We start from the raw sequence: 27,532 nt of genomic DNA on the forward strand, positions 1-27,532 counted from the left end.
TGAGCCTCATACAGTTTAGTGCTCTCTAAGTCTTTAAGTAGAACCAGGTGGTTGCTAGTGACTTCCCAAAAGTAGTTATAATTCACTTAAAGTAAATCTGACCTCCGAAACAAGTCACTATACTCTACCTGGGATAAGAATAAGGTATGTCCACTAGCCCAATAACAAACTGCAAGGCTTCTCTACTTTGTCTTCCGTTGTGAAACCTTGTAACATATTGAATTAAAATGACAAAATACAAAACCATAATGATCTGTGTCTTTTGGTTTGGGCATATTTAAAAGTTTAAGTTTCTATGTTACTTTGCTAGAAAAAAACAACTGGTCATGTATTGTTTGTTCTCTCTCCAGATCCAGCACTACAAAGCAAACAAAGTCCAAAAAGAAAACATCAAATCTTAAAGCAAAAGAAGAGTATGAAAGAATACAAGTTGATCGCGCCAAGAAAAAAGAGGTGATTATGAATTAGTCAAGCAACGTACTGTGGTTTTAGAAATGATTCAGTTAGTATTTTTTCAATGTTATTATTTTAGCAATTCCTTATTTATATACATAACTATATCATACATTTTGCACCCAGATAGCTAATACCAAAAACTGCCACATCCCACTAAAATGCACACACATTCCATCAACAGAACAAACATGACAACCCATGCTCATCAACACAAGCATTGTAGTCCTCTGTGCACCAAACATCACAGACCTCATCACACAACACAACTTGAATCCACTCTTCATCACTTCAGACTTTGCTCACGCCACATTCACACGCAACCTCTTCTCCAAAGTTTACGACATGCAACATGTAGATCATACGAGGATGACATGACTTAAACTGTCCCTGCTCCTTAAGAGATCCAGCAACCTCCATGTTGTTCAAGTAGCTCAACTGCCACTTTTCTTTCTCATCCTACTGGATGGCTGCCCACCAATATACAATTGAAAACACAATCCTCCAGACCAAAAACCTTCGGTACGCCCCCTTGCCCCTTTTTAACATGATTAACACCTCACTCAATCAAGTTTCCTTACCAGATTTGTACAAGATGTATCCTTTGCCTGCTAATAGCCCTCCCCAAGGACTTAGAGGATCTCACCAACTAGTACTCAATCACCTGCCGTTCGGCTGAAAAATATAAAATAATCTAAGTAGTCCTGTGAGTGAGAAATTGAACTGTTGGTGAATGGGATGTTCGACCCCTGTTCAAGCAACAGCCACAATCTCTTTTAGGGTGAACCACAAAAGTCATCAATTAACCTGTGCTTAACCCTCTGGTACCTTGACGAAAAAGCAGTCACTTGGAGGCAATGTATAAAGTATTTATGCAGCACACAAACCGTAATAAAGTGAAAACAGAACACAAAAAAATCCCACACCTGTTCAGAAAAAGAGTAAAATGTAATACAATTTTTGACACGAAAAGGACAAGAATCCAGTCGTTACAATCAGAGTTATAAATTTCTAAAGCTTTTAATAAAATCGAGCCCATAAAAGATCAAAGTTCCAACAGAAGACAAATCGTCGACCGCAGTGGTCCGACCAAGCATATTGCGGCCCCAAAACCGCCACGCCATTGCCAGGGATCTCTGATCTCTGGCATATGCAGCGGTGCAATTGTGGTCTGACTATCCTAGTTGTAGTACGGCGGTTCAACATCTGGTGCGGCAGCGGCTGGACCGCTACTGCTGCGCCCCTGCCAGACTCATAATCTGCCCTAAGACTCAAGGGGAAGTAATTGTCTTTGAAACTATTAGCAAATCATCTGCCCAGACTCCCGTTGTCCATGCTTCCCACCCTGCCCCCGTTGTCCGTGATGCAATGCAATAGGACAACACTCAGCCCCACCCTCTTCAACGTCTACATGAGACCTCTTGCAGCCATCGCACGCCAACACAACCTCAGCATCATCTACGCCGATGACACCTAGCTGATCCTCTCCCTCACCAGAGACCCCGACACCGCCAGAACCAGCCTACACGAAGGGATGAAAGACGTCGCCGAGTGGATGAGGAACAGCCGCCTGAAGCTGAACTCTGGCAAGACGGAAGTCCTCATCCTGGGACCATCGCCCTCCGCCTGGGACGACTCCTGGTGGCCCCCCGCCCTGGGCACCGCACCCAAGCCAACAGACCACGCACGCAACCTGGGCTTCATCCTGGACTCCTCTCTCTCGATGACCAGACAAGTCAACGCAGTCTCCTCATCGTGCTTTCACACCCTGCGCATGCTTCGCAAGATCTTCCGATCTTCCTGAGACCAGGAAGACGGTCACCCAGGCACTCGTCACCAGCCGACTGGACTACGGAAACGCCCTGTATGCCGGAACCACAGCCAAGCTACAGAAAAGACTCCAGCGCATCCAGAACGCCTCCGCCCGACTCATCCTGGACGTCCCCCGACGCAGCCACATCTCCGGCCACCTGAGAGACCTGCACTGGCTCCCCGTCAACAAGAGGATCACGTTCCGGCTCCTCACCCACGCACACAAGTCTCTCCACGACCTGGGCCCCAAGTACCTCAACGACCGCCTGACCTTCTATACGCCCACCCGCCAGCTACGGTCTACCAGCCTCGCCCTCGCCGCCGTACCACGCATCCGAAGAGCCACCGCCGGAGGAAGATCCTTCTCCTACCTGGCAGCCATGACATGGAACTCCCTCCCCATCCACCTGATCCAGGACCATCTCGCCTTCAGGAGACAACTCAAGACCTGGCTGTTCGAGCAATAGCGGACCCCTTCCCCCTAGCGCCTTGAGACCCCTCCGGGTGAGTAGTGCGCTATACAAATGTTATGATTGATTGATTGATTGATAGGTCTCATGTAAATGCGAGTCCTATTGCATTGCAAATGCTTGTTTTTAAAGCTTCCGCTTTCCTTTGGTAACATGATGGCATGTGTGCCATCCACCCACCGCTTCGGCCGCTATTCGATCTTCCTCACAGCTGGGAGCGTATATTGTGTATTACTCGGCAACTGCCAGGCAAAAAAAAATGAAAGCGCCAGCTGCCTCCTCAGATTGCACTTCTCCACTTTGTGAAAGCTCCGCCAACCGCCACAGAGTAGGAGGCCTTCTCCCACTGAGCAGTGAGGACTGAACACTCTGCTTTCTCAGTCAACAACAAACGAAGGCCATTGCGGGTCCGGGAGTGGGTAAGGAAGAGCTGAGAGCCCCCGCCAAACACAACTTAATAAGTGGTGGGCGAGGACGCACTCTGCTCTGCTAGGCGCTAGGACCGTACTGTGAGGATCTGAATGACCAGGGGCATCTTTTCAACTCTTCAGCTGTGCACACAGGCCTGGGCACAGAGTGTTACTGGAAGCCAGAAATGTTTCAGGCTTCGCCAAGGAATAAGATTTAACATTACAGATTATTTGGCATGGATGGGTCATATGTAAAGGACTCAGTGCTTTAAATAGTCTGGTACTGTCAGGCACTGAGTTCCGGCACTTCTTAATTTTGAGAGGGAGAGTGCCTACACTTCTCAGTAGAGGTGCAGTACATTGAATGGGAGAGTACTGGCACGTCTCAGAAGCACGTGGACACTCTGTTAATGGGGATCTGTCCTAGAAGTTACAACCTCGCCCTTACCACACTCACTCTACCCACAGAGCTTTCTGCCAGCTCATCTGTGGTCTGTGCCAACAGGCGGTCACTGCAGCTGAAGCCTGGCTGCCTTTCTTCTCTCTATGGAGACTAATGGATGTGCAGCTGCCAGACTTTTGTCCATCTTGGACGACACTATGATGATGAAATATAGGTCTGTGGATAAAATATGGAGCAATGGCATATCCCTTTGTGGTGAATAAAACAGCAGCACATTTGACACAAGTCAAATTCCATACGGGACGTGAGCTGATGTCTCGGCAAAAAATACAGGACCCTATGCAAGTGAGCCTATACAAGTCTGGGGGCGCTCACCGAATAACATTTTTTTAAAATGTTTGTCAGCAGCCTAGCGTTGGTTACCAGCACCCGAGGAAAGGCAAGTATCCTTCCACTTTTCTTTTAAAATGTTGTGCCCCTAAAAATGCCCCTAAGAGTTTTTTGCCCAGTGCAACTGCCCCTAAAGCAAGTTAAAACTTGGGTAACTTTTGTGACCATGTTTTGTATTCACTGTTTGTCCGACACTAAACCAGACCTTTGCACAATACCTCATTTCCTTTGAATGATGTTTACCTGCCTGGTTGCTTATGGCTTTAGATGTATTTGTAAAGGGTATGTTTGCCCCTCAGGGCACCTTCGCAGTAAATGGATGTTTTGTACCCCACTCAAAATAACTGAAAGGATGAAATGCTGAGTGGGCCAGCCGGGATTTGAACCTGTGACAACAAGGTCAAACGCAGATCTCTGGAGCAATACTCACCTGAGCCACCACGCCAGGTTGCTCAGCGTTGCACAGTATGACCTGGACACTTTTCCAACATTATTCACATCAGGATATTGTACTTGCAACTTAACCTGCCTCAGTTATTTGCACCACTCAATCACTGCATCACTTCCAGAGGTTGGCCACATCACTCATTCACATCTCACCTATCCTAATTCCTTACAACACCCTAGGAAGTACTCATTACTAGCAATGCACAGCACGAACCACAGCCTTTCGACCAGTCACCCATATCCACTCATAACCCCTCATACAACTTTTTCAACAGCCATTAGACACATCTTCCATGACTTGTGTGCAATAATTGACATCTTCACCATTTTCCAGTGCAGTCTCACTACACTGTGCAATTCATATCATTCACTGGCACCCACATCACATGCACCATTCATACATATTCAGAGCACTTACTACTATTGTAGTTGCATTTATATGTGCTTCATACCCCTGGCGAGTTGGTGAATCACAGCATTGGCAAGCAACTCAGATGATTGTGCGTGGTTGGAAGAGTGTGAGTTGTAAGAGTGGCCGACATGGAAGTTTTTGTTGATGTGTGTGATCTGCAGAGTTGTACTGTGTTTTATGTTACTGCACCTTGGTGTGTGAGTAGCAGAAATAAGTGAGTGATAGGAAGCTTAAGCTTGTAGGCACTGGTTTTTGGTTGTCCGCGTACAGGAAGGAAGTGTAGACCATGCGGAGAGTGTTTTTGTTGCGCATGTGATTGGCACTGACTGCTTAAATTTTTGTGAAAACCAGTAACTGTTTACACATAGGTTGGTGTGAGGGAGACTGAAAGTGTACCTCTCCATGTGCAATCCTGAAGGAATGATTTGATTTATCTTTGCTCACAACTCTACCGACAGGTTGCTTGGTCTTTCCAGTCACCTATGTACATGTATAATCATATATTCCATTTTCGGCTCCATGCAACATAATGTGAAGGGACAGTTCCCAAAAATATCAACGTATGCACACCAAAAACGCCGGATCACCTCTGAATCTCCATGAAACTCTCTAAATAGATAACGTTTATAAAAAAGACAATAACTTAATAATGGTGGGGAGGGGGGGTGAAAAAAAAAAAGACAATAACTTGATTTAAACTTAAGAGTCTCATAAAAAGTCTAGAACTCAAAGGAAAGTAAAAGAAGGCATGGATAAGTTTAACATGTATTTCTGATATGTGCTTCTCTGACATCAGTTGGAAAGTGGAAATCGAAACAAGACCGTTATTTCAGCTAGATCGGTAGACTATCGCTTAAAGGGGAAGAAAAATGAACCTTAACATTCTAAGTGTGGTTGTTGGTTAAGAAACAGCCAGAACTTTTGGAAGGGTCTCATGTGACACGTATAGGGCCAGCTGCACCAAGCACATTATACAAATATCCCAGATACCCCTAGGGGTGACAATGTTGCGCTGTACAAATGCTGTTGATTGATTGAATGTCTGATCCTATGCACCTAGGTGTACTGTGAAACTGATAAAGCATTGGTGCATCTAATTTCTGCCTGCATGTCAACTGCACTAAGTGCATGGTATGAAGGCTGCGGTGTCTGCTACATGTTTGTCTGCACCAATCACAATTCATCATATAGTACAGGGTCTGGAGTTTGATAGACTGCCTGCCCTTTGCACCACACACCCACCAGACTTCTCCACTCCGCCCAGCTAGCCTTGGCCGCCATCCCACAGATCTGCTAGACCACAGCTGGAGGAAGATCCTTCTCCTACCTTGCTGCGAAGACCTGGAACTCTCTGCCTCAGTTCAGGAAGGTCCTCAAGACCTGCTTCTTTTACTGAACCGCAGATCCCCCCACCCTCTCCCGCGCCTTGATTCCATAACGGTTGGCTAGTCATGCTTTACAAGAACCCTGATTGATTGATGCACTCTACAAATAGTGCAGTACAGAAAGACAAAATCAGGCTTCCTTCAAATAATCCCAACACATACAGTCATTGACTTTCAGAGTGCCTCAAACCCTCTGCATCGATGTGACAGGAGCTATTAATGCTTCACGTTTATAATCATCTTACGTGGGAGAGACCGCCAAATAATGCTGCTCCCATAACACTGTTTTTGGGCTGCAAAGAGAGGGTTGGGCAGACGTGCTTCCAGAAGCAAAAAAGGGCTACACACAGACACAACAAAACCCCTGAAAGAAAGGATTCTTAAACAACCTTTTCTCAACAGCCACAGAAATCTCTGCATCGCAATTACACTTGCTATTAGAACAAGCATTGGCATAGCCAATAGGTCTCGCCTTTGGAACCTTATAAGTGTTTAGCCATGCAACAGTTGATGCTGTTGTACCAATGATAATGTGATGCATAACTAAATACTTATACGGTCCCAAAGGCGAGACCTATTGGCTATGCCAATGCCTGTTTTAAGGGGGCCTCGAAACGGGTCCCTATCGGGCTCTGTTTTGTGCCCTGGCATAGGTGGTCTGTTTTGTTCCGGGCTGCAGTGACAGCAGGCCCGTCGCTGTGCGCTACTCACACTGCTCACTTCTCCCTAGTGGAGAAGTTACGGCATGACGTCATGCCAGGTGAGCGTTACAGGAGAAGGGAAATGCTGTAAAGAGTCATTTTCTCTCTGGATTTCCCTTCTCTTTTTTAACCTCAGGAGCAGCGACATTGTCGTGGTGTCACCAGGGCTTTAAGTGGAAGCTTTTTCAATATTATATACAAGTCGTAGTTGCTGCTTATTTATCTTAGGCAACTAACAACCATTGACAAAGACAATAGTCCTTACATGCTGTAGGTATTATGTTACTTGTATCATATATCTGAATGCAATGACAGAAACAGCAAAATACAAGTCGGGAGTCATACTTTGCTAAGCACAGATTTTTAGCGTACGTTTTTTTAAGCCACACCCTTAATTACATTGGCCACAACCCTTTGAGAGACCCCCCAGTTTTTTCATCCCACTTAAAGCCCTGATTCCACTCTCACTTTGCTTTCCGTCCTGTGAACCCCCACACAAAGCCGCCCAGGCACATACACACAATTTTAGAACACTGCCCTGTATATCCGCCTTTGTTTTCTGCCCCTCTTAAGATTTGTTGGCATCCAAGATGACAGAAAGCAGGTTAATATGGTCAGATTTGGCTGTACCTGCGATCCTATCAAGCCCAGAGTTATTGACCAACCTGTGTGGTGGAACAAGCATAAAATGTCTTGCTTCCTATTCCATCAAACGAGGGTTCTCCAAAGCCGGTCCTGTAGGGCCGGCATACCAGATTTTTAGCATATCCCCATTTAGATTAATGCAACTATCTTAAAACTCTGGCATGGATCCGGTCCTCCAGGACCGACTTTGGAGAACCCTGCACTAAACCGTTACAACCGGGTAATAACACAAGACCCACTATTACCATTTGCGGCCAGTTTCTCCTCCCCATTTACCGACTATTATGAGTTGCAGGCCCAGAATAGAGAATAATCAGAGGGACCTGGAATTATTCGGTCATTGACTGCATTTTCTCCCAGTTCCAGGCTCTTTTCATCTCTCATTTTCCACTACATTAAACAAGTGGAAAACTTGAGCGTTAAAGAAAGTGATCTCACAGGGTGTCATTCCAATGTCTGTAAAACCTGTATTTGTGCGGGCAGTAATTTACCCAAAAATGCGGGGAAATGACCACTCAGCACAATTGGCAATGAGGGCTGAAATGGGTTACTGAGGCAGTCTCTTCGCTGGAGAAAAAGGAAATCTCCTTTTTCGGAATGTCCAGCTACAGCCACTGAATCAACTCAATCATCTAGCTGTTAAGAGAACAATACGTTGTGCAAACACCCTCTCCTTGAACGACGAGCGATCGTTGCCTTATTAAATCACGTCCTTGCAACAGGCCAAAGACCAGGCCTTTGGGGAGCAGTCAGAAAGGGCAGGATGTGATTAGCAGCCGCAGCAGAAGTTTGTAGCAGCAAAGAGTCAAACAGTGGTTCGCGGATCTCAATCCCTGCATTCTTCCGTAGGAGAATAGCTATCTTTAGCCCAGGAAATGTAAAACACAAACGCTGCTAGGCCGAGGGCCAAAAGAACCAGCACAAAGATCGATGCCACAAGAGTGCAGTGGCAGAAATACAGCACTAGCATCATTTTCATCATCCATCTCTGGTCATATTTATTTCTCTACAGGTGTGTTTTGAAGTAGTGGGGGTGGTGCGTGAAAACCGCAGAAAGTATCTGCGTTATCTGAATAAATGGAAATAACAAAACCAGTTGACTGGCACAATTACTATGGTGTAGATGCGCTCAGAAAAGGCAGCTTGAACCTTTAATGGTATTCATCATGTTTTGGTCTCCAGTGAGATCGCAGTGTATTCTGGTACTTTCAGGCTTTCATATTGTAATCTTTCATTTTCTCAATTTGAAGTCCGTAATTAGCGACACTTATGCAATGCAGCTACGTGATGCCTTTCAGAGGAGTAGGTGCCCTTCCTTGAATATGTCAAACAATAATGGCCAAATACTTTCCTCTTGAAGAAAAAGGGCACCCCTCAGCAAAAAAAGCACCAGTCTCTGGTCGCCCGGGGAACATGCAGCCATTTGAAAGATTGCCAGTAGTAAAATGTAATGGGGTCGGACTGATGACCAACACCTAGATACTATTAATGTGGAAGTCGCCTTCCATGGAGCGCAACCACAATCTCTTCAAGTAATTAACATCAAGATTCATGCACGACATTCCAAATGCCAACGCCTTAAACAGGAACATCACAGTGACATTATCTAACAAACCAAACTCCAATTTTGCCAGATCATGGATGATCCAATACCAACCCAAAACAAGCGCGTTCCTCGCGCAAAAAAGGAGGCAGCAGGGGGAGGGGCGAGAGGAGGGGGTGAGTGCGTTTCACTTGGTAGAGCGAGCAGCGCCAGGAGCGATAATTGCTACCATATGGCACCGTGTGCTCCCGCAAGTGAATAGCCACACGTGCACGCGTTGCTATTGAAGGCAATGGAACGTGTGCACGTTTTTGGCTTAAAAGCCGTAGCGATAGCTAAAGGACTTTTTGCCTATGTAGCGCATGCGCGCTGCGTAGGCGAGATCTAAAAACTCAGACTCTGAACATACTTTAGAAGGAACACACAACCTTCCGTAGAAAGTGGGTAATTAATATGATGCCATCCTTTTTTTTTTTTTTGTGTTTGAAAGCTTTATTGAAATAAAATTGTCAATACAGTAAGGTGACATCAGCAAGACAAAATGAGAAAGGGGGCATTCATGGGAGAAATAGAACGAAGTCAGCTGGTGTCACAATGAAAAGCAAAAGCATTTTAAATTTTTTTAAGGGGGGGGGAGGGGAGGGGAAATAAAGACAATGTAAATACAGTTAAGAATAAAATAGGATCAAGCAAATGAAGCGATGGCAATAAAGTACAGTAAGTGCACGACCTATCTTAAAAATATATGGAATCAGAACACTATCGAAACATGAATAAAGAAGAGAAAAACAAAACTACATTAGTGAAATCTAAAGTTTGAATCTACAAGCAGGAGTACAAACTGCTCAAGGAGGTTTCAAATTATCAGAGGAGAGCGGAGTGTATTTCATGTTTGCGGATGCATCTAAGTATAGGGTAAGAGGCAACCAATAGAGTTCAACATTGCGAGACGGATTGCAGGAGGATGCAAAGGCAACATCTAGTCTGAGAGTGACATAGTAGGTTCCACCAGCAAATTATGGAGAGCTTGGTCAAAGATTTCCAATTGGAGGCAATCTGTTGGGAGTGCAAGGGCTAGCATAAGGTCGAAAAGACCACGTGAATGTAGGGGGAGGTCAAAAGACTCTGAAAGGCTACCCAAAAAAACCAAAGAAGCAGAAAAAGGAATAGAGATACTAAAGATACGAGAAATGCAAGACCATACCTGCGACCAGAAAAGTCGGAAGGGAGGACAGAGAAAGAAAAGATGAAAGAGGTCAGCATTGGGAGCGTTACATGACCAGCAGTTGGCAGTAGAAGAAGAGAGAAAATGAGAGAGAGAAAGGGGAGAAAGGTAGAGTCTGTGATAGAAGAAAAATAAGGATTGAGTGAGAGATGCAGTACGGGAGGTCTTCAAGGTTTTAGCCCAGAGTTTGTCCCAAAGAGAGGTCGGCCACGAGCAACCTAAGTCTTTTTCCCAAGAAAGTTCCAATTTTAATTTGGGACGAGCAGGATCAGGAGCTGAGAAGTATCGATAGATAAGAGAAGCCTTAGGAATAGTAGAAAGAATGGTAAGTAAAGAGGAGGGCAAAGAGGGTGATACCTCCGATGTTAAAGAGTAGTATCGGTCAAGAACGGTGTCCATGAGGATGTAGTATTTCTTTGCAAACGAGGGAGGGCAGTGAAATTGGGCTTGAAATTGAGGGAAGGATCGAGGAGAAGTACCATCAAAGAGATGATGGACCCATATGATACCCTTCAGTCTCCACGAAGCCCAGGCAACAGGTCTATTTCGTATTAGAATGAGTGTGTTATACCAAATGGGTAACAATAAAAAGGATTCACGGGAGACAGAGTGTGTGGATACCAAGGGCCGCAAGAGAGAATAAGTGTGTTTGTATAATGGGGGATTAAGGCATGGAGCTTTAGCGGTGAAGCGAATGACATCATGAAAAGAATAGGGAGACAATAAGTCTCGTTCAACAGAGAGCCAAAGGGGAGAAAAAGGGGCCATGTCTTGTGATAACCAGCGGGAAGCTTGACGAAGAGAAAAAGACTTGTGATAAAGACGGAAATCTGGAAAATTAACCCCACCATTCGACTTAGACTTACGAAGAGCTGAAAGAGATATACGAGCCTTCTTCTGCTTCCAAAGAAACTTAGACAAAACAGAGTCAATACGACGGAAATAAAGAGCTGGGATATGTATTGGGAGCATGGAAAGTAAATAAATCCAGATCGGAGCAATCATCATCTTAACCGAGTCAAGACGACCCCACCAGGAAAGGAATAGGGGATGCCAAGACGAGAGCAAAGAGTCAATTCTAGAAATGACTGCATTCATGTTAAGTTGGATAGAGGATGAAATAGAGTTAGAGAAGAGAACGCCAAGATATTTTCTTTTCTTACTATTCCAAGTAAAGCCAGTGGGAGCAAATAAGTGTGGAAGGCAGAATTTAGTGATAGGAAGAATCTCCGTCTTATCCGAATTTATTTTATATCCAGACACCAGGGAGAATTTGTCAAATTCATCTAATAGGGAAGGAATAGAGGTAAGTGGATCTGAAATGAATAAAAGTATGTCATCCGCATAAGCCGATAATTTGAGTTGATGATCACCGTACGGAAAACCCGAAATGGAAGAATTATTACGAATAGAGGATATGAAGGGTTCAAGTGCTAAAATAAAAAGAAGAGGGGAAAGAGGACAGCCCTGACGTACTCCTCGTTTAAGTGTGAAAGGGGAGGTAAGTTGACCATTGACAAGGACTGATGCTTTAGGCATAGAATATATTAAAGAAATGTAGGAAATAAATTTCGGACCGAAGCCATGCCATTTCAGTGAAGCCAACAAAAAGGACCAATCAACCCGATCAAAGGCTTTTTCAGCATCAACTGAGATAGCTGCAAGAGGAATAGAAAGAGAGGGGGCTTTATTTAGAACATTGAGGAGGAGTCTGGAGTTGTCTGAGGTAAGTCGGCCTTTGACAAAACCACATTGTTCTTTCCCAATGAGGTGTGGCATGAGTGGATCAATACGAAGAGCTAATAATTTTGCAAAGATTTTATAATCCACATTAACTAAAGATATTGGCCGATAATTCTTACAGAATTTAGGATCCCGTCCTTCTTTAGGGATAAGGCATATGGTAGCATCTTGAAAGGAGCCCTGAGCCAGACCAGCGGAACAAAAAGACTGAAAAAGAAAAAGAAGTTTGGGCAAAAGAAGATCAGAAAAGTGTAAGTAAAATTCAACTGGAAAGCCATCAGGCCCTGGAGTTTTGCCCTTGGTTAGAGAAGACAAAGCAGTGGATAACTCAGAAAGGGTAAGATCTGTATCAATGTCCGAGAAATTAAGTTGGGAAGTATCTGGTTTAGGTAAGTTGTCAAAATATGATTGGAGGAGATCTGGGGTTGGGGGATTCTCAGGAGAGTACAAAGACTCATAAAAGGATTGAAACTGCTCCAAAATTTCTTTATCAGTGTGTAAAAGGACATTGGAAGGGGAGTAGATAGAGTCTATAAGAGTTCGTTCTTTACGCGATTTTAGATAGTTAGCAAGCAGTTTGCCCGATTTGTTACGGCCTCCATAAACCGTGCGCTACTCCGAAGGAGGAAGGAAGAGGCTGAATCCGTGGTAAGTTTGTTAAATGCAATTTTGGCTTGAAGAAGTTCAGAAGACATATGGTTCGGAGAAGAAGTATAAAAGTGGTGTTCTAATGACTTGATATGTGCGAGAGCAACCTTACGTTTTTGGAGAAAGTTTTTCTTTTTTTTGGAGACAAAATCGATAATAAAACCGCGGGCTGTGGCCTTGAAAGAGTCCCAAAGAACATGGGGAGAAATATCAGGATCGGAGTTAAGCTGGAAGAATTCAGAGGTAAAAGAGCGAAAAGAGGAAGAAAAAAGAGGATCTGTGAGTAGAGAAGAGTTAAAGCGCCAACGAGAAGATTGAGAAGTAGGAGGAAGAAGATCAAATTCAGTGAAAATAGGGGCATGATCAGAGATGACAATAGGTTCAATAGATGAAGAGAGAAGAGTTTGAGATAAAGAGGAAGAAAGAAAGATATAGTCTAGGCGAGAGAAAGAGGTATGAGGGGGAGAGAAGAAAGAAAAATCTATAGTGTCCGGATGGGTGAGCCTCCATGAATCCACAAGATGGACCTGTGTAATAGTATCAAGAAACTGTTTATGGGGTTTGTGAGGGGTGAAACGAACAGAGGACTTACGGTCTAAAAAGGGGTCAATGATCTGATTACAATCTCCGCCCAACAGGAAGGAATCATCTTTATGTTGGATACATTTTGCAGTAATCATGGGCCAGAAAGAGGAATCAAAGCATGTAGGACCATAAACATTGAACAAAGTAATTGGAATGGCATTAATAAGCAATTTGGCTAGAAGCCAACGACCCTCATCATCTTTTTCCTCAAGAATTACTTTACATTTGAGACGTTTGTGGATCAAAATAGCAACACCATTCTTTTTATGAGAAGCTGGAGAAAACAAGACAGTGCCAACCCATAATCTTTTTAGTTTCAACGACTCAGTATCTGAAAGATGGGTTTCTTGAATAAGAACAATATCAGGATTATAAGAGGAGAGGTGGGAAAGTACTCTCTGCCGCTTAATAGGATGGTTAAATCCTTTCACATTCCATGAAACAACTTTGAAGATTGAAACATATTAAACTGTTCAAAATTGAAAAGTGCAAAAACATACTGTACAAGCAATAAGCCAAACATTAACGAATTAGGAAATAAGCCAATCATCAAAGGAGTAGAAGGAAGAACAGGGGAAAGTAGAAGAAGAAAGGGAGAAAGGAGAAGGAATAGGGAAGGGAAAAGAATATAGGAAAGGGAAAAGGGTCTGTGAATGAAAGAAAAGAATGAAAAGAGAGGATGCATAGAAGACAGTACAAATCCATAAGGATGACTGCAAGAAACATACCTGAAGGGGAGGGTACACAAAGGGAGATGGGGAAGTGGTGATGCGTAACAAGACGGGTAGACTAGGATCAGAAGCACGACCGCACCGAAACCTCACAGAATTACAAGGGATGATACATGGTGAGGGGGATAACTGAGACATATCTGTATAGGGGGAGAAAGAAAGAAAAAGAGAAAAAAAAAAAAAACAACAATTAAATTAGGAACATATGACAAATATTCTGTTTACTATAAGACAAGACATAAGTAATGCAAGAATCCAATAAAGAGGGGTACAATCGAGAACATGTTCAATAACATAGAATACAGAGAAAGAGAAAAATATAGGGAAAACAGGTAAAGACCGTTCAAAGAGTAGAACAGTGACCATAAGTCAAGAGTGAGAACAGTATTTATCAGCCACTATTTGAAGGCGAGGAGTCCATTCCATCGTTGTTGTGTAGAAGAAGGAAATTCCGGAGTTCGCCAGGCTCTTGAAAAGACCAAGACTTGTTTTGATGAGTAACTCTGAAGGTACATGGGTGGAATAAGCCATATCGGGCCCCTAGAGAGCGCAAAGAGGGCCGAAGAGCCAGGAATTCCTTACGTCTAGATGCGGTGGCATTAGAGACATCTTGGGATATGTAGACACGTTGACCCTGCCAAGATAATTGTCTTTTGGCTCTAGCCGCAGAGAGAATGGATAGCAGATCTGTGAATTTCAAGAACAGGATGATAACACCACGAGGTTTCGTAGAGGTGGACGAACGAGATCCCAGTCTGTGGGCCCTTTGAATGCTGATGGACGTGGAAGATGGCATGTCCAATAATTTCGGAAGGAAGGATGTAAAGAAAGTGACTGGATCATCACCCTCAATAGTTTCCGGCAAACCATAAACGCGAAGGTTGTTCCTTCTATTTCGATTTTCCAAATCTTCTGTGTGGTGTTGTAAAGCTAGGACAGTCTTTTCTAGAGACTCAATACGTTGCGTGTTGGAGTGGACCTCCGGAATTTGTTGTTCTATTGAAGAAATGCGAGTGTCCATGACCTCCCACTTGTCCTTCAAAAGTTGCATGTCCCTGCTGGTTTCCTCAATGAAAGGACGCAACGCACGGATCTCTTCTAGAATTAAGTCAATGGAAGGCGAAGGAGGAGAATCTGGTGTAGGAGAGTTCTGCTTTAGCCTTTTGCTAGACGACGCAGAAGGTCAAGTCTTGTTTGATGGTTGGTTGCCTGAAGAGGAGCGTTGCGCAGAGGAGGTCGCCATCTTGATAGACTGTGAGGGGGCACTCAAATTAGAGGAACGCACAGGACTATTCGTAGAGGGAATGAACACAAATTTGGGTTTCCGCAGTCTCACCATAGGAGGGATCAGGTGAATAAGAGCACAATTAGCAAGGGTATTGATGTAGAACTCCGCACAGTGAAGATCAGAGGGCTCGAGGCACCATTAACTTAATGGTTGTGGTTCTGGTACTGTGAAAGTCCCGTTTAGAATGAACTGTATATAGCCTATAATAAGTCACTACAGTTCAATTCAGTTGCGGCTGATATGTACTATACCAGTATCACAGTCGCGGGTTCCCTTTATTCCTTTGTGCTTGTGTGGTATAAATACCGATTTGAAATTACCTGACTGATACTTTTTATCGTGACATCAAACGACAAAATCCCAAATGAGTATCATGAATTAGGTCAGGTGCTTGACAGTATTGGTTGTGCTATGCTAATAATTCCATGCCAGAGCTCATAAATGAGGTTAGAAATACTTTAATTGAAAAGTATGTATCCTTCAAGAAAAGGAGGTGCAATAGCATGAAAAAACGGGCCACTTGAATTCATTCCAACCAACAGTAAAACGTTACTGGGAGCGAAGAAGAGATATTATTTGGACATAGTAGCTAGATGTGTGCTTAACCGCCGTTCCAAAATGACAGTACCACAGCTATGCCGTGGAAAAAAGTTCGTACAGTCTTTAGACCTGGCAACATTAGAGCATGGCAAAGGGAATTACCGGCATGAAGTAGGAGGCAGTAGACACCACAGCAGAAGTGAAAGTGTGGAGGGCAGCAAGTCCGCAAAAAGAAGGAGCCGCGGCTATCAGATCAGCCGCGGTAAAACTAAAATGGCGGCTGCAGCAACATCGAGTCAGAGATATGCCCCGACGTGAAGCAGGGCACTGAGAACCATAAAGATAGCCCCAAAGCTCACCTCAAAGGTCCACTGGATGTCTGCAGCTGAGAATGTGAGGAAAGCGGCATTAGAAAACCGGAAGGGAAGAGTCCGTCGGAAGACCGCCAACGCTGAGGCACGTCACAAAATGGCGGGTCCCGGCATCGAAAACCTGACATCCGATCCAAAATCCTCACAACAAGTTAGACAAAGCTGCCATGGGGCTCCAACTGTTCCCGGCATGTTCCGGTTCCAAAATCTGGCGAGCTGTCCCAGTTATGGTCCCCTGCACCGCAAGAAAATCACCAGGAGGTAATTCGGCACGGAGGAGCTCCTCACCTAGCCGTCCATCTTGCGCGGCACCTAAGCCACGCCCCCATGATGCCATCCTTTTTAAAAAAAAATCTTTTTATTGAAATAAGAAACCGGAGAAAATGGTCTACATACTCGGACAATAAATTTACGTGGGGCACAAGGAGTCACAGAGGAATTATAACATTACATCAGTTGAATGGCAGTACATTACGTTTAAAGTCCTTCTCGGTTTATGCCTCTAGCTGTGAACTGCGAGCCTGGGGTGGATCACAGATATATCCTCTGTATTCATTCCATTTGTCCCAGATCTCCCCCCCATTTTTTGGGGCATCCCCGGGAAATGTACACAGTCTTCTCTTGAACCATGCACCAGTCCATGTCTCGTTTCCATTCAGTAATTTTTGAAGGCGTCACTGCTCCCCAGCACCTAGCAATGTTACGCTTAGCCACCATCTGCCCAAGCTTCACCCAGATCTTCCCTCTCTCCGAAAGGTCTGTTGGCTCCCAAATGTACAATATGCAACGTTTAGCCTCTGAACGCAGTTCCTTTCCCCAAACATCTTTCATACATCGGACCATTTTCACCCAGTATGACTGTAGTATCGGGCATTCCCATATCATGTGGAAGAAGGAGCCAGCCATTCCACAGCCTCTCCGGCACCCATCATCCTCGCACCTGCCCATCCTCTTCAGCTTGGTGCTAGAAATGTATGCCCTGTGGAGAATTTTAAATTGGATGAGTCTCAGTCTGGACGAGATAGCTACTTCTTTTGGGGAAGCGAGTGCACATCTCCACTCCTCCTCGTCGATTTCCAGGCCATCAGCCTCCCACCTCCCCTTCAAGGCCAGAAGTAAGTCAGGTAGGTTATTGATGAGCTTCTTGTATGTGAGTGAGATCGCGTGTTCCGGTATGTGACCATCTAGTAGTCTGTCCTCCAGGGGGAAGGCCGGGGGGAGCACTGTACCATGCGCAATGTTCTTTTGTCGGACTTGCAGATACCTAAAGTATTCTGTGGTAGCGAGCTCAAATGTGTTTTGTAGGTATTTGAAGGTTTTTACCCCTTTGGCATCCCATAGGTCCTTTACCTGAGAAATACCAATGTGGAACCCCTTGGTGCGGCCCAGCTGGCCCAGGCGCTCAGAGACCCAGAGAGGGGTGGCCATGGTAAGGGTATTGTGCCAGCCCATAGTGCGTTGGACTGCGTGCCATAGTTGTACAGAGTGAAGAGTCGGCCCTGTGAGAGTGTCTGGCAGTACTAGAGTAGAGTGCCGCTTCATAATTCCCTCTCATCAGGAGCCACCTGTCCATGCCGTATCCTGGATCATTACCATCACAGTAAGTACCTTGATTGATGGCCGAGAGATGTGCAGCCCAGTAGTATCTGCAGATATCTGGTAGGGCTATCCCCCCATCGTACCATCCCAGAGTCAATTTCTGCAATGCAATGCGGGGCGTACCGGACCATAGAAGGTCCCTCTGTGCCGCCTCAATAGCCGCGAAGTAGGAAGACGGCACCAGGTCAGGGTCGTTTTGTAAGGCATAAAGGAACCGGGGTAGCGCCATCATTTTAAACAGAGCCGCCCGGCCCAGCAGGGAGATCGGGAGCTTTTTCCAGGTGCCAGCGTCCCGTTTAAGTCGCTGTAGGGGCGGGGTCAGGTTTCTATCGTACATCAATTTCTTGTCTTTGGATATAAAGAGGCCCAAATATGTGAAGCCTTCAGTGACCACCTTAATGGGACATCTGCGTGGAAGCACAGGGGGGCTACCATGCAGGACGTAAAGGAGAGACTTGCTCCAGTTGATGCTGTATCCGGAGTTCTTCCCAAAATTGGTAAAAATATCTAGTGCTCCGATGAGAGACCTCCGGGGCCGGGTGAGATAAAGGAGGATATCGTCAGCATACAACGAAATCTTGTCCTCCCAACCTTCCGCCCAGCGAATTCCCTTCAGGAACACATCTTGCCTGATCCAGGCGCCAAGTGGCTCGAGAGCAAGAGCAAACAGGAGGGGCGAAAGAGGGCACCCCTGGCGCGTCCCCCTCTCAAGGGGAAAAGCCTCTGAGACCTTGTTGTTCACTACTACTTGGGCGAGTGGGTCCGCATAGAGTAGTCGCACCCAAGAGATAAAACTGGGGCCGAACCCCAGTTTGTGAAGAACTGCCATCAAATACGGCCATTCAAGGGTGTCGAAGGCCATGGCTGCATCAAGAGACACAACCACCGCGTCCTCACTCAACGTGTGGATCCTCCCCACCACTCCGTTTAGTCGGCGGAGATTCAGAGCCGTGTTGCGGTGGGGCATGAATCCAGATTGGTCCGGGTGGACCAATGTGTTGAGGACCGGTTTGAGTCTATTTGCCAGAATTTTAGCTAATATCTTTGGTTCGGCATTTAACAGGGAGATAGGTATGTATGACGCACACAGCTCCCTGGGCTTTCCCTCTTTAGGAATAGCCACAATCGTAGCCAATCTTTGGTCGCGAGGCAATACCCCCACGGACTTACATTCCTCAAACATCGTTTTGAGATATGGGCTGACACCGTCCGGTTTGAGCTTGAAGAGCTCAATCGGAAGACCGTTGGGTCCAAGCGCCTTCCCGGGACGAAGATCACCTATCGCTTGCTCCACCTCTGCTGTGGTGAGCGGCGCCTCCAAAAGGTCACGCTCCACATCAGAGAGTGCCGCCATCCTGATGTCTGTCAAGAGTGCCACCGAGTCCTCATCCGGGCGATCTGACCCTCGTTTGTACACTGTCTTATAGTGACGGGCAAATTCAGCGGCAATATCATGAGGTTCTGTAAGCACAGTGCCATCTGTCGTGTGAATCTCGGCCACCACTTTACTAGCTTGTTGCTTCTTATCGAGCCAAGCCAGGAGTTTACCCGCCTTGTCTCCCTGGTCATAGATTCTGCCCTCACGGGTGACAGCCAGCTTCTTTGCCGCTTCCGTGACCAACGCCTGGTACTCGGCAGTTTTGAGGGACAGCCGATGGCGCGATCCTGGCGTGTCATCCCTTTGCGCTATTCCCTCTAGAGATACGAGGTCGGCCTCAAGCACAGCAAGCTGCGCCTCTCTCTCTCCTTACGACGGCTCGCAATCGCCGATAAGGCCTCTCCTCGCACAACCGCCTTAAAGGCCTCCCACAGTGTAATCGCAGAGGACACAGAACCGTCATTACTACTGAAATAGTTGGCTATTGAGAGGTTGAGTGTCTTACGGAGGTCCTCACTACGGAGGAGCCAAGCATTGATAGGCGCGACGCATCCCTCCCTCCTATTTCCGACAGTAAGGTGGGTCATGACCGGAGAGTGGTCGGAGATACCTCTGGCCAGATGCGTTGCAGTTCGAATGGTTGTGTCACGGTGCAGGGGGGGTGAGGATATAATCCAGACTGGAGAAGGAGTGATGCGGTCCCGAGAAGAAAGTGTACTGTGAGTCTACGGGGTGTACTAATCGCCAAATGTCTCAAGGAAGTCCCCAAGCCAACTGAGCCCCGGAGGCATATCCCGCGGCGGGTGTCTGTCTAGTGTACCGGAGACTACTGCGTTAAAGTCGCCCCCTATAAATAGCTGCCCTTCAGGGAGAGAAAGGAGGAGCGAGCCAAGGTCCTTGTAGGCCTGTGTTTGTAGACCTGGTAGAATGTATGTGGAGACCAATGTAAGTCTACGCCCCTCCCACTTCCCGAAACCGAGGCAAAGCGACCCTGTGGATCAGTATCAGTGTGATCAGGCAGGACAAGAAATCCACGGCAGAGAAGGACACCCATCCCTCAGGACCCCGTGGTGAAGCCTGAGTGGACTGCCAAAAAATACCAGCATCTATTCAGGGCATGACAAGTGTTTCCCAACAGGTGAGTCTCTTGCAGCATAACAACATAAGGTGCGTGCCGTTTAATGAATTGGAGTACCATGGTGCGTTTGAGTTTGTCCCCAAGCCGTTAACGTTCCAGCTTATTAGTCTGAGGCTTTTGTCCCATTTTTTAGCCATTATCAAATACCATTTCCATTTGCAACCACGGGACCCCAACACGCCACACAAAATCATACATTATTTCAAGGCATGAGCAAAAGACCAACTCTCTTTTCTCCCCAACTCCCCAAAACTCCCCACCCCTACCGTCCCTTCCCAACCCCCTCCCCACCCCCAATCAAATCTTTGTGGACAGCCCATAGCTCCCCAAAACGACCAAACTGGATTCATCGCTCCCCCCCAACAACAACACCCCCCCACCCTGCTCCCTGCTCTGTAGGTTAACAACTACCCACGACCCCAATTAGCAGAGCGCCTTTTGCCCAACCCCGACCAGGGAATGGGAAAACCACCCCCTCCCGAGAAACTTCTTTAGGGAACGTGCACCTGCCCCAGCTCCAGCCGGCGTGCCGACACCGCCCCATAGCAGTATAGTCTCCTCAGTCCCAGAGCACCCTTGGCATAGCAACGGGCCACTGAACCCCTGGGCAGAGGCATAGATCGTCCCTGTATCAACAAAGTCCAAAAGAGCACAGAAAATTATATATTACAGTTCAGCAGGGAACGGCTTCAAAGGTCTAGTCTTCAGCGTGGAGCCGGGGTCGCGAGAGGTGTCTCCCCTGGGACTTGCAGATCTGGAACGCCATGAACGTTGGCTCTGAGTGTCCCCTTCCGATCTGTCTGCCGCAGACCCAGGGGAGGTCGCCCGGTTCTCCCTCCACGATCCTTGCTCCCTCTGTGCCTGGTCGGCCGGGGCCGAGGCATCAAGCCACGTTTGGACTTCCGCTGGCGATGTAAAGAACAAGGATTTGCCTCCATCAATGACCTTCAGCTTGGAGGGGAAGAACATCATATATTTTATGCCTCTTTCTCGGAGCGCCTTCTTGACTCCCAGGAAGGAACGCCGCTCCTGCTGGACGTGCAATGTGAAATCCGGGAAAAATCGGATCGTAGCCCCTTTGCCTTGCCGCCTGGAGGATGGCGTCCCGGTCTCTATCTATACTACCATAATAAAGGAAGAACTTTCAGCCTTTGAGGCGGGTAAACTCGGGAACCACAGCGCCAATCCACACACCCGATACACCGTTAGAATCGTCAGGGTGTGTAGATGGTTGTAGGCTATATAAATAAAATTTAAAAAACGTGATTTAAAAAATTTACAGTAAAAAAAAAGTAGTCCCTCCGAAGTAGCGCCAGCCGCGACGTGCGTGCTCACGTCAGGAGCGCAGGGAGGAGCGGCGTCCAGGAGAGCGATGAGGAGCGGCAGACATGGCGCGGGGGAGGAGCGGTGATGTGAGGAGCAGCGGCCAGGCCTGCGGTGGTGCGAGCAGCGGACAGGCGGGGGGAGCGGCAGCTCAGGTAAGGGGACCCATGTCGGGGCAGGCGGGGTCGGGGCAGGCGGGGGTCGGGGAAGGCGCGGGATGGACTGGGCAGGGGCCCGGGCTGCTGCACAATGTCGGGGCGGGCGGGGGGAGCCTGTTGCACCCGGACAAGGTCGGGACGGGCTGCTAGTAGTTCAATATTTTGGCAATGATTGTCCTGGGTGGCGCCCCCAGTTTGGGCCTGGGGACCGGAGCACGGTGGGCTCGCTCGACAGTGAAGATTTTTGAGAGCCTCTTCGGCTGCAGGTGCTGGAGGATAAGGTCCTCTAGGAAGAGTTCCACCCTGTGCCCCTCCGTTTCCTCCGGCACACCCACCACGCGGATGTTGCTCCTTCGAGCCCTCCCTTCCTGATCATCAAAGCGGAGGGCCATCTGGCGATGCTGGTGCACAAGGTCATTGATCCGACCTTCGAGTCACTTCTCCGCTGCCTGGAGTGTTTTAACGTCCGCTGCGTTGGCTTTAGATCTCTCCGTGGTTTTGCCTAGGTCTGTTCTTAGTAGATTGACTTCAATGGAGATTTTGTCCATTTTGGACTCTAGGGTAGAGCCCAAGGTTTGAATGGCGGCCATTATGGAGGTGAGGGATGGCTCGCTCTGGCTTGCTTGATCATCAGTAGTCGCACCTGGTTGACCCTGGTTCATTGGCTCCGCATATTTGTCCAGCTTGTTGGTCTGGGTGTTGGCTCCTCCTTTTGGCCTCATGGCGCAATAGTCGGGTCTCCTATATTTCGCCCTGCTGCCCGAATGCAAATGGAGGATCTCTCGCGGGCTGCGTGGGGTACAAGTGCGGTATTTATGAATTCGCCTGTCGTGCACTTCTCCTCAGCCGGGAGAACCCAACCAGGTTCTCCAGCGCGCACCCGAGGCCGCAATGTCTCCTCCAGCAAGTCCAGCCAGCAGAACCACCGTCCAACGCGTTATTGGTCACCTCACCTTGCCCGTCACTAGTTCAGCCCCTCACAGCTGTGTCCCCGCACCGCACGATTTTGCCCCAAGTTCCCAGCAGCCAGGCAACCAGCGCAGGCACAGCAGTAGAACTCCTCAGGCTAAGGCAGCCATCCCGCCCTGTTTCTCCAACCTGTTGTTGTCAGCACTCCACAGGGCTCGCCCCTCTCCTCTTCCTGCCGATGTGTTAAAATGTCCAGGGCCCACAGCCCGAGTCGCCGCTGCGCGGGGAGCCAGGCCCCAGGGGCTACCCCCATGGGCCTCCGACCTATAGGTGTTGTGTCGCGGCCCTCGCCGGTGGTGCGGGTTCACCCCTGCGTCTAGGGCCTTACTCCGGTCTCCGGGCCCCCTGGTCTCATAACCACGATCCTCCACCCCTGAGGAGTCGCGGTCAAAATGGCGCCGCCGGCTCCCGTGTTTCTCGGGGGGTCCACCCACGCTGCTCCTCACTCAGGTATTAGGCCAAATGATGTGTGGTGAGCCACCGCCGAGGCGCCCGCCAGTCCGCCAGCGCCAGCCCGATCCGAGCCTCCGCTCACAACCCTCGTGTCAGGCCCCAAGCCGGGGCCTCGGGTGAACAGCGCCCGGCCCAAGGGCGCCAGGCGGCGCCGCTCACTCGGCAGCGGAGAGGGCCGCCGCTCCGGCCTCACGCTGCCCCTGGTTCCGCCGCCGCCGCCGATAGGGAGCACTTCACGGGAGGCTGCCGGGGCGCAGATGGAAATGCACCCCGGTGAGGATTGAGGACGGATATTTGTTGGGGCAACGTCAGCTCCGGCGGAGCTCGGGAATTAGGCAGCCATTGCGGTCGGCGCCTGGCCGCGCCCCTCTTTCATATGATGCCATCCTTGTCCTCTTAAGGCCCTGTACCACATCCACTGCGCTGTTAGTACCAGCCTCATCCATTTTAGGTCTAGCCAGGTGAAAGCTTTAGCTCCCTTGCCAGCCTCATATCTTTTAACAAAAAGTCAAATATACATACACATCCATATGCAGGAGCTTTCAGTCAGCCCTCTTCACCCATTAGTTTCTTTCATTGTCATTCATGTTTTGCTTCTGCCCACCACGGTATTCAGCATGGAGAAATGGGTCTGGTCTGCCCACTTTAGGATTTGATTAGCTTTACTGTGAGTGAAGCCATTTTGCCTGTTTACAGCTACCTAAAAAGTAGTTCACTTCAATGCCAAGACTGGCATGCCCATACCTGCTTTCCAAACTGCTTTCATTTCACTTTTTTAGGTCGATCCTTGCGGCAGCATACATGCGCTGCTCGCTCTGCGAGACTACTGTAGTAGAGCATGGGAAAGAGGATGCGCCCACTCTCCTTCCATATTTTTCATTGGATTGTGTCATTGTCTTTCCTAAAGGCTGCCTTCGGATTTGTTAATAGGCTTGTTAGTCCCTCCTTAGTACGGCCTTGCCTTCATTTGAACCCTCCAATGGCAACTGGCCCTTTTACTTCAGTTGTTACAAGGGACCTGTTATTTAGTCTGTAAGCACTATATACTTTATTGAGTTTTTCTCACTGCAGGCCGGACATGTGCTGCTTCAGCTGAAATAGCTTGTGTTTTTTTAAGCAGCACGGCGCCCCGGGAACACAGGCGCCTGCTTTCAATCACTTTAACCCGGCATTAACTCGTGTCTGTTTCAACTCCCCAAGTAGAATGGATTTAGAAATGATTAGCGAATTAAGTTATGTGAATTCCAGGTAGCACATAATCCTGTGCTAATGGGCTGAAGCTGTCAACAGCACATCTGTGTTACATGTCATATATACTAAAGCCACCTGAAGTGTTGTTTTCAAAAGCCTGTTATATTAACAACAACACCAATACCACCACCTCCACCAATACCACCACCACTGTCAATACCTAAACCACCACCGCCAATACCACCATCACTGCCAATACCACCACCACCACCAACACTACCACCAGCAACACCACCACCAATACCACTACCACCAATACCATCGCTACCACCACAGTCAACACTACTACTACCACCACCACCAATACCACCTACACTACCAATACCACCAACACCAATACCAGCACATCTGTGTTACATGTCTTCTGTACTAAAGCCACCTGACGGGTTGTTTTCAAAGGCCTGTTATATTAACAACAACGCCAATACCACCACCTCCACCAATACCACCATCACTGCCAATACCACCACCACCGCCAATACCACAACCACCACCACTTCCACCAGCAACAACACCAATAACACCACCAATACCTCTTCCACCACCACCACCAATACCATCGCCATCACCAATACCACCACCACCACTAATACCAGCACCATCAATACCACCACCAACCACAATACCACCACCAATACTACCACCAGTACCACTACCACCACGACCAATACCATCACCATCTGCCCCACTACCACCACCAATACCACCACCACCACACCACCAATACCACCACCAACCAATACCATCACCACCACACCACCAATACCACCACCAACCAATACCACCACCAATACCACCACCACCCCCGCCAATACACCACCATCAATACCAATAACACCAATACCAACACCGCCACCTACCACCACCACCAATACCGCTACCACCACCAATACAACCACAACCATGAATACCACCACCAATTCCACCACTAATACCACCACCACCGCCACCAATAACACCACTGTCACCACCAATACCACCAACCCCCCCAATACCATCAATGCCACCACCAATGGTAACACCACCACCACCACCAATACCACCAGTAACAATACCATCACCACCAATTCCACTACCACCACCACCTATACCACCAATACAACCGACAGCACCACCAATACCGCCAACACCAATACCACCACCACCACCAATACCACCACCACCAATGCCACTACCACCGCCACCAATACTATCACCAAAACCACCCCCTCAGCGCCTCTCGCTCACTAGTAATAGCAGGGGCAATGTACGAGGCGGGAGCTGCAGCCGAGACCATCCCTCCCTCCATGCCTGCCGTGAAGCACTGCCCGCCCTGCACCAGAAGGTGAAGCCAGGGCCCTACTACAGCTGGAGTGTTTTTTTATTAGGTCAAAGATAGAAATGACACTACGCAATGCCACACTGCACACTCAAATCACGGAAAGGGCCCCCGCCATCCCGCTCTTCCTCCTGAGCCGCGACAGTGTAATCACAGAGGGAAAGGTGTTGTAGTGCTTTGTTAGTGTTTATAGCTCGGATCATATGTAACTCTCACTTCACCATTTGTGTCTTTGTCATTTACAACACTTATACATCTTCTTCACTGCACTATTTATCACTACTTTGAAGATGTCGTAGGCCGGTCTCTTCCTCTGATATTTACTATCTAACAAGCGGTCGAGAAGGCCCTTTATTGCAATGCAATAGGTCTCACATTTGCGAGACTTTAAACTATTAGTATTGTAAACGACAATGCCTTTTATTTATGTTTTAAAACCTAAATCATAAATAAAAGGCATTGTCATTTACAATGCCAATAGCTCAAACTCGTGTAAATGCGAGACCTAATACATTGCAAATGCTTGTTTTATCGAGCACTCAACAGGTACCAGTGTGCTGTAAAGTAGAACACAATCAAGAGCATCATTTCTTAAAACTTAATTAAGCAACCCTCTAACTGAAGGGAGTATTAACATCTAAGCACCAAAACTTCAGCATGAGACACCAGAAGGGAGGTGCTACAACACACACAAGACTAGTAGGCAGGAAATTAATTGGATAGTGGGCATTAAAGAAGACAAGAACAGGGAATTTAGCTTAAACGATAGAGGAAAACAAGAAGAGAATATTAATAGCTAGAGAGCCTAACCACTACTTCAGATCTAGTTTGGTCAAATAAACTTTGTTTTTTTTTCTTCTTAAACAAATTGGAGTAGTGTTTGTAACTCTTTCTTGGCTGAGTTAAAATGTTCATAAAGTGTTATTGCTGCACCTGAAAATCTGCTTGACCACTTTTTGACTTCTGAACTTAGGTTTTGGATTATTCTCAGGCTTCTCCTTTCCCCCAATAACCTGTGGGCAGCATGAAGATAATTGGGTTTTTGGAGATTTATAAATAATGCATGCTAACTTGAATTTAGTTCTGGTTTCCAACCATGGTTAATGGAAATCTCTTAAGCACTGGAGAAATGTGATCATATTTTCTTGTTCCCTATATCAATTGTGTTGCATCCATGTCTTAGAATGAAACACAGCTGTCAAGAGGATGAATTGGCTGCTGTGCCCTTAGTTGTAACAGAATGGGTCTTTACCCACAGGTGTCCATGGGCCCTCATATTTCAGAGCCCTTTGCTGGTAGATATGTACCCTTTTTTAGCACGTGTCTCTCAAGCAGAAAAGTGCAAGGCTCACTCGGAGAAGTAATGTGGGCTAGAGACTCCGCAGTCAAAACACAATAAAAACATTTAATGGAGTTCAGCCAACAAAAAGTCAACAATTGTCGAGTCCTCATTATTCGGACCATTGATTACACAGGTAGTAAGACTCATATTGTTGTTCTGCTTAGTCACGAGGAGGCACCGACCACCAGAGTAAACCTTCTGCCTCCGAACAGCCCATTTTATGTCACTGGTTGACCTATGACGCTTTGGGAGGATCAATGAACTTTGTTTTCCATTTTATTATGCCTTCCATAAAACTCTTCCACGTCTAGATATATTTTTAGTGAGTAATCCATTGATCTCTCTATCAAAGATCGTGCAGAATCCAAGCGTTATATATCTGATCATAATTATCTATCTCT

The 27,532-nt window shown here is 47.2% G+C and overlaps 1 protein-coding gene across 1 annotated transcript in view; it reads left to right on the forward strand.

Moving 5' to 3' along the window:
• CCDC59 (coiled-coil domain containing 59) overlaps positions 1-27,532 on the forward strand; it is a 178,758-nt gene that overhangs the window by 92,614 nt on the left and 58,612 nt on the right. Inside the window, exon 3 of the mRNA XM_078674228.1 lies at positions 351-453. Within this exon, the coding sequence (XP_078530354.1) occupies positions 351-453 (103 nt within the window). The remainder of the gene's footprint in view (positions 1-350; positions 454-27,532) is intronic.

The sequence above is a fragment of the Lissotriton helveticus genome, chromosome 1_1 (assembly GCF_964261635.1).
Source record: "Lissotriton helveticus chromosome 1_1, aLisHel1.1, whole genome shotgun sequence".
NCBI classification, from domain to species: Eukaryota; Metazoa; Chordata; class Amphibia; order Caudata; family Salamandridae; genus Lissotriton; species Lissotriton helveticus.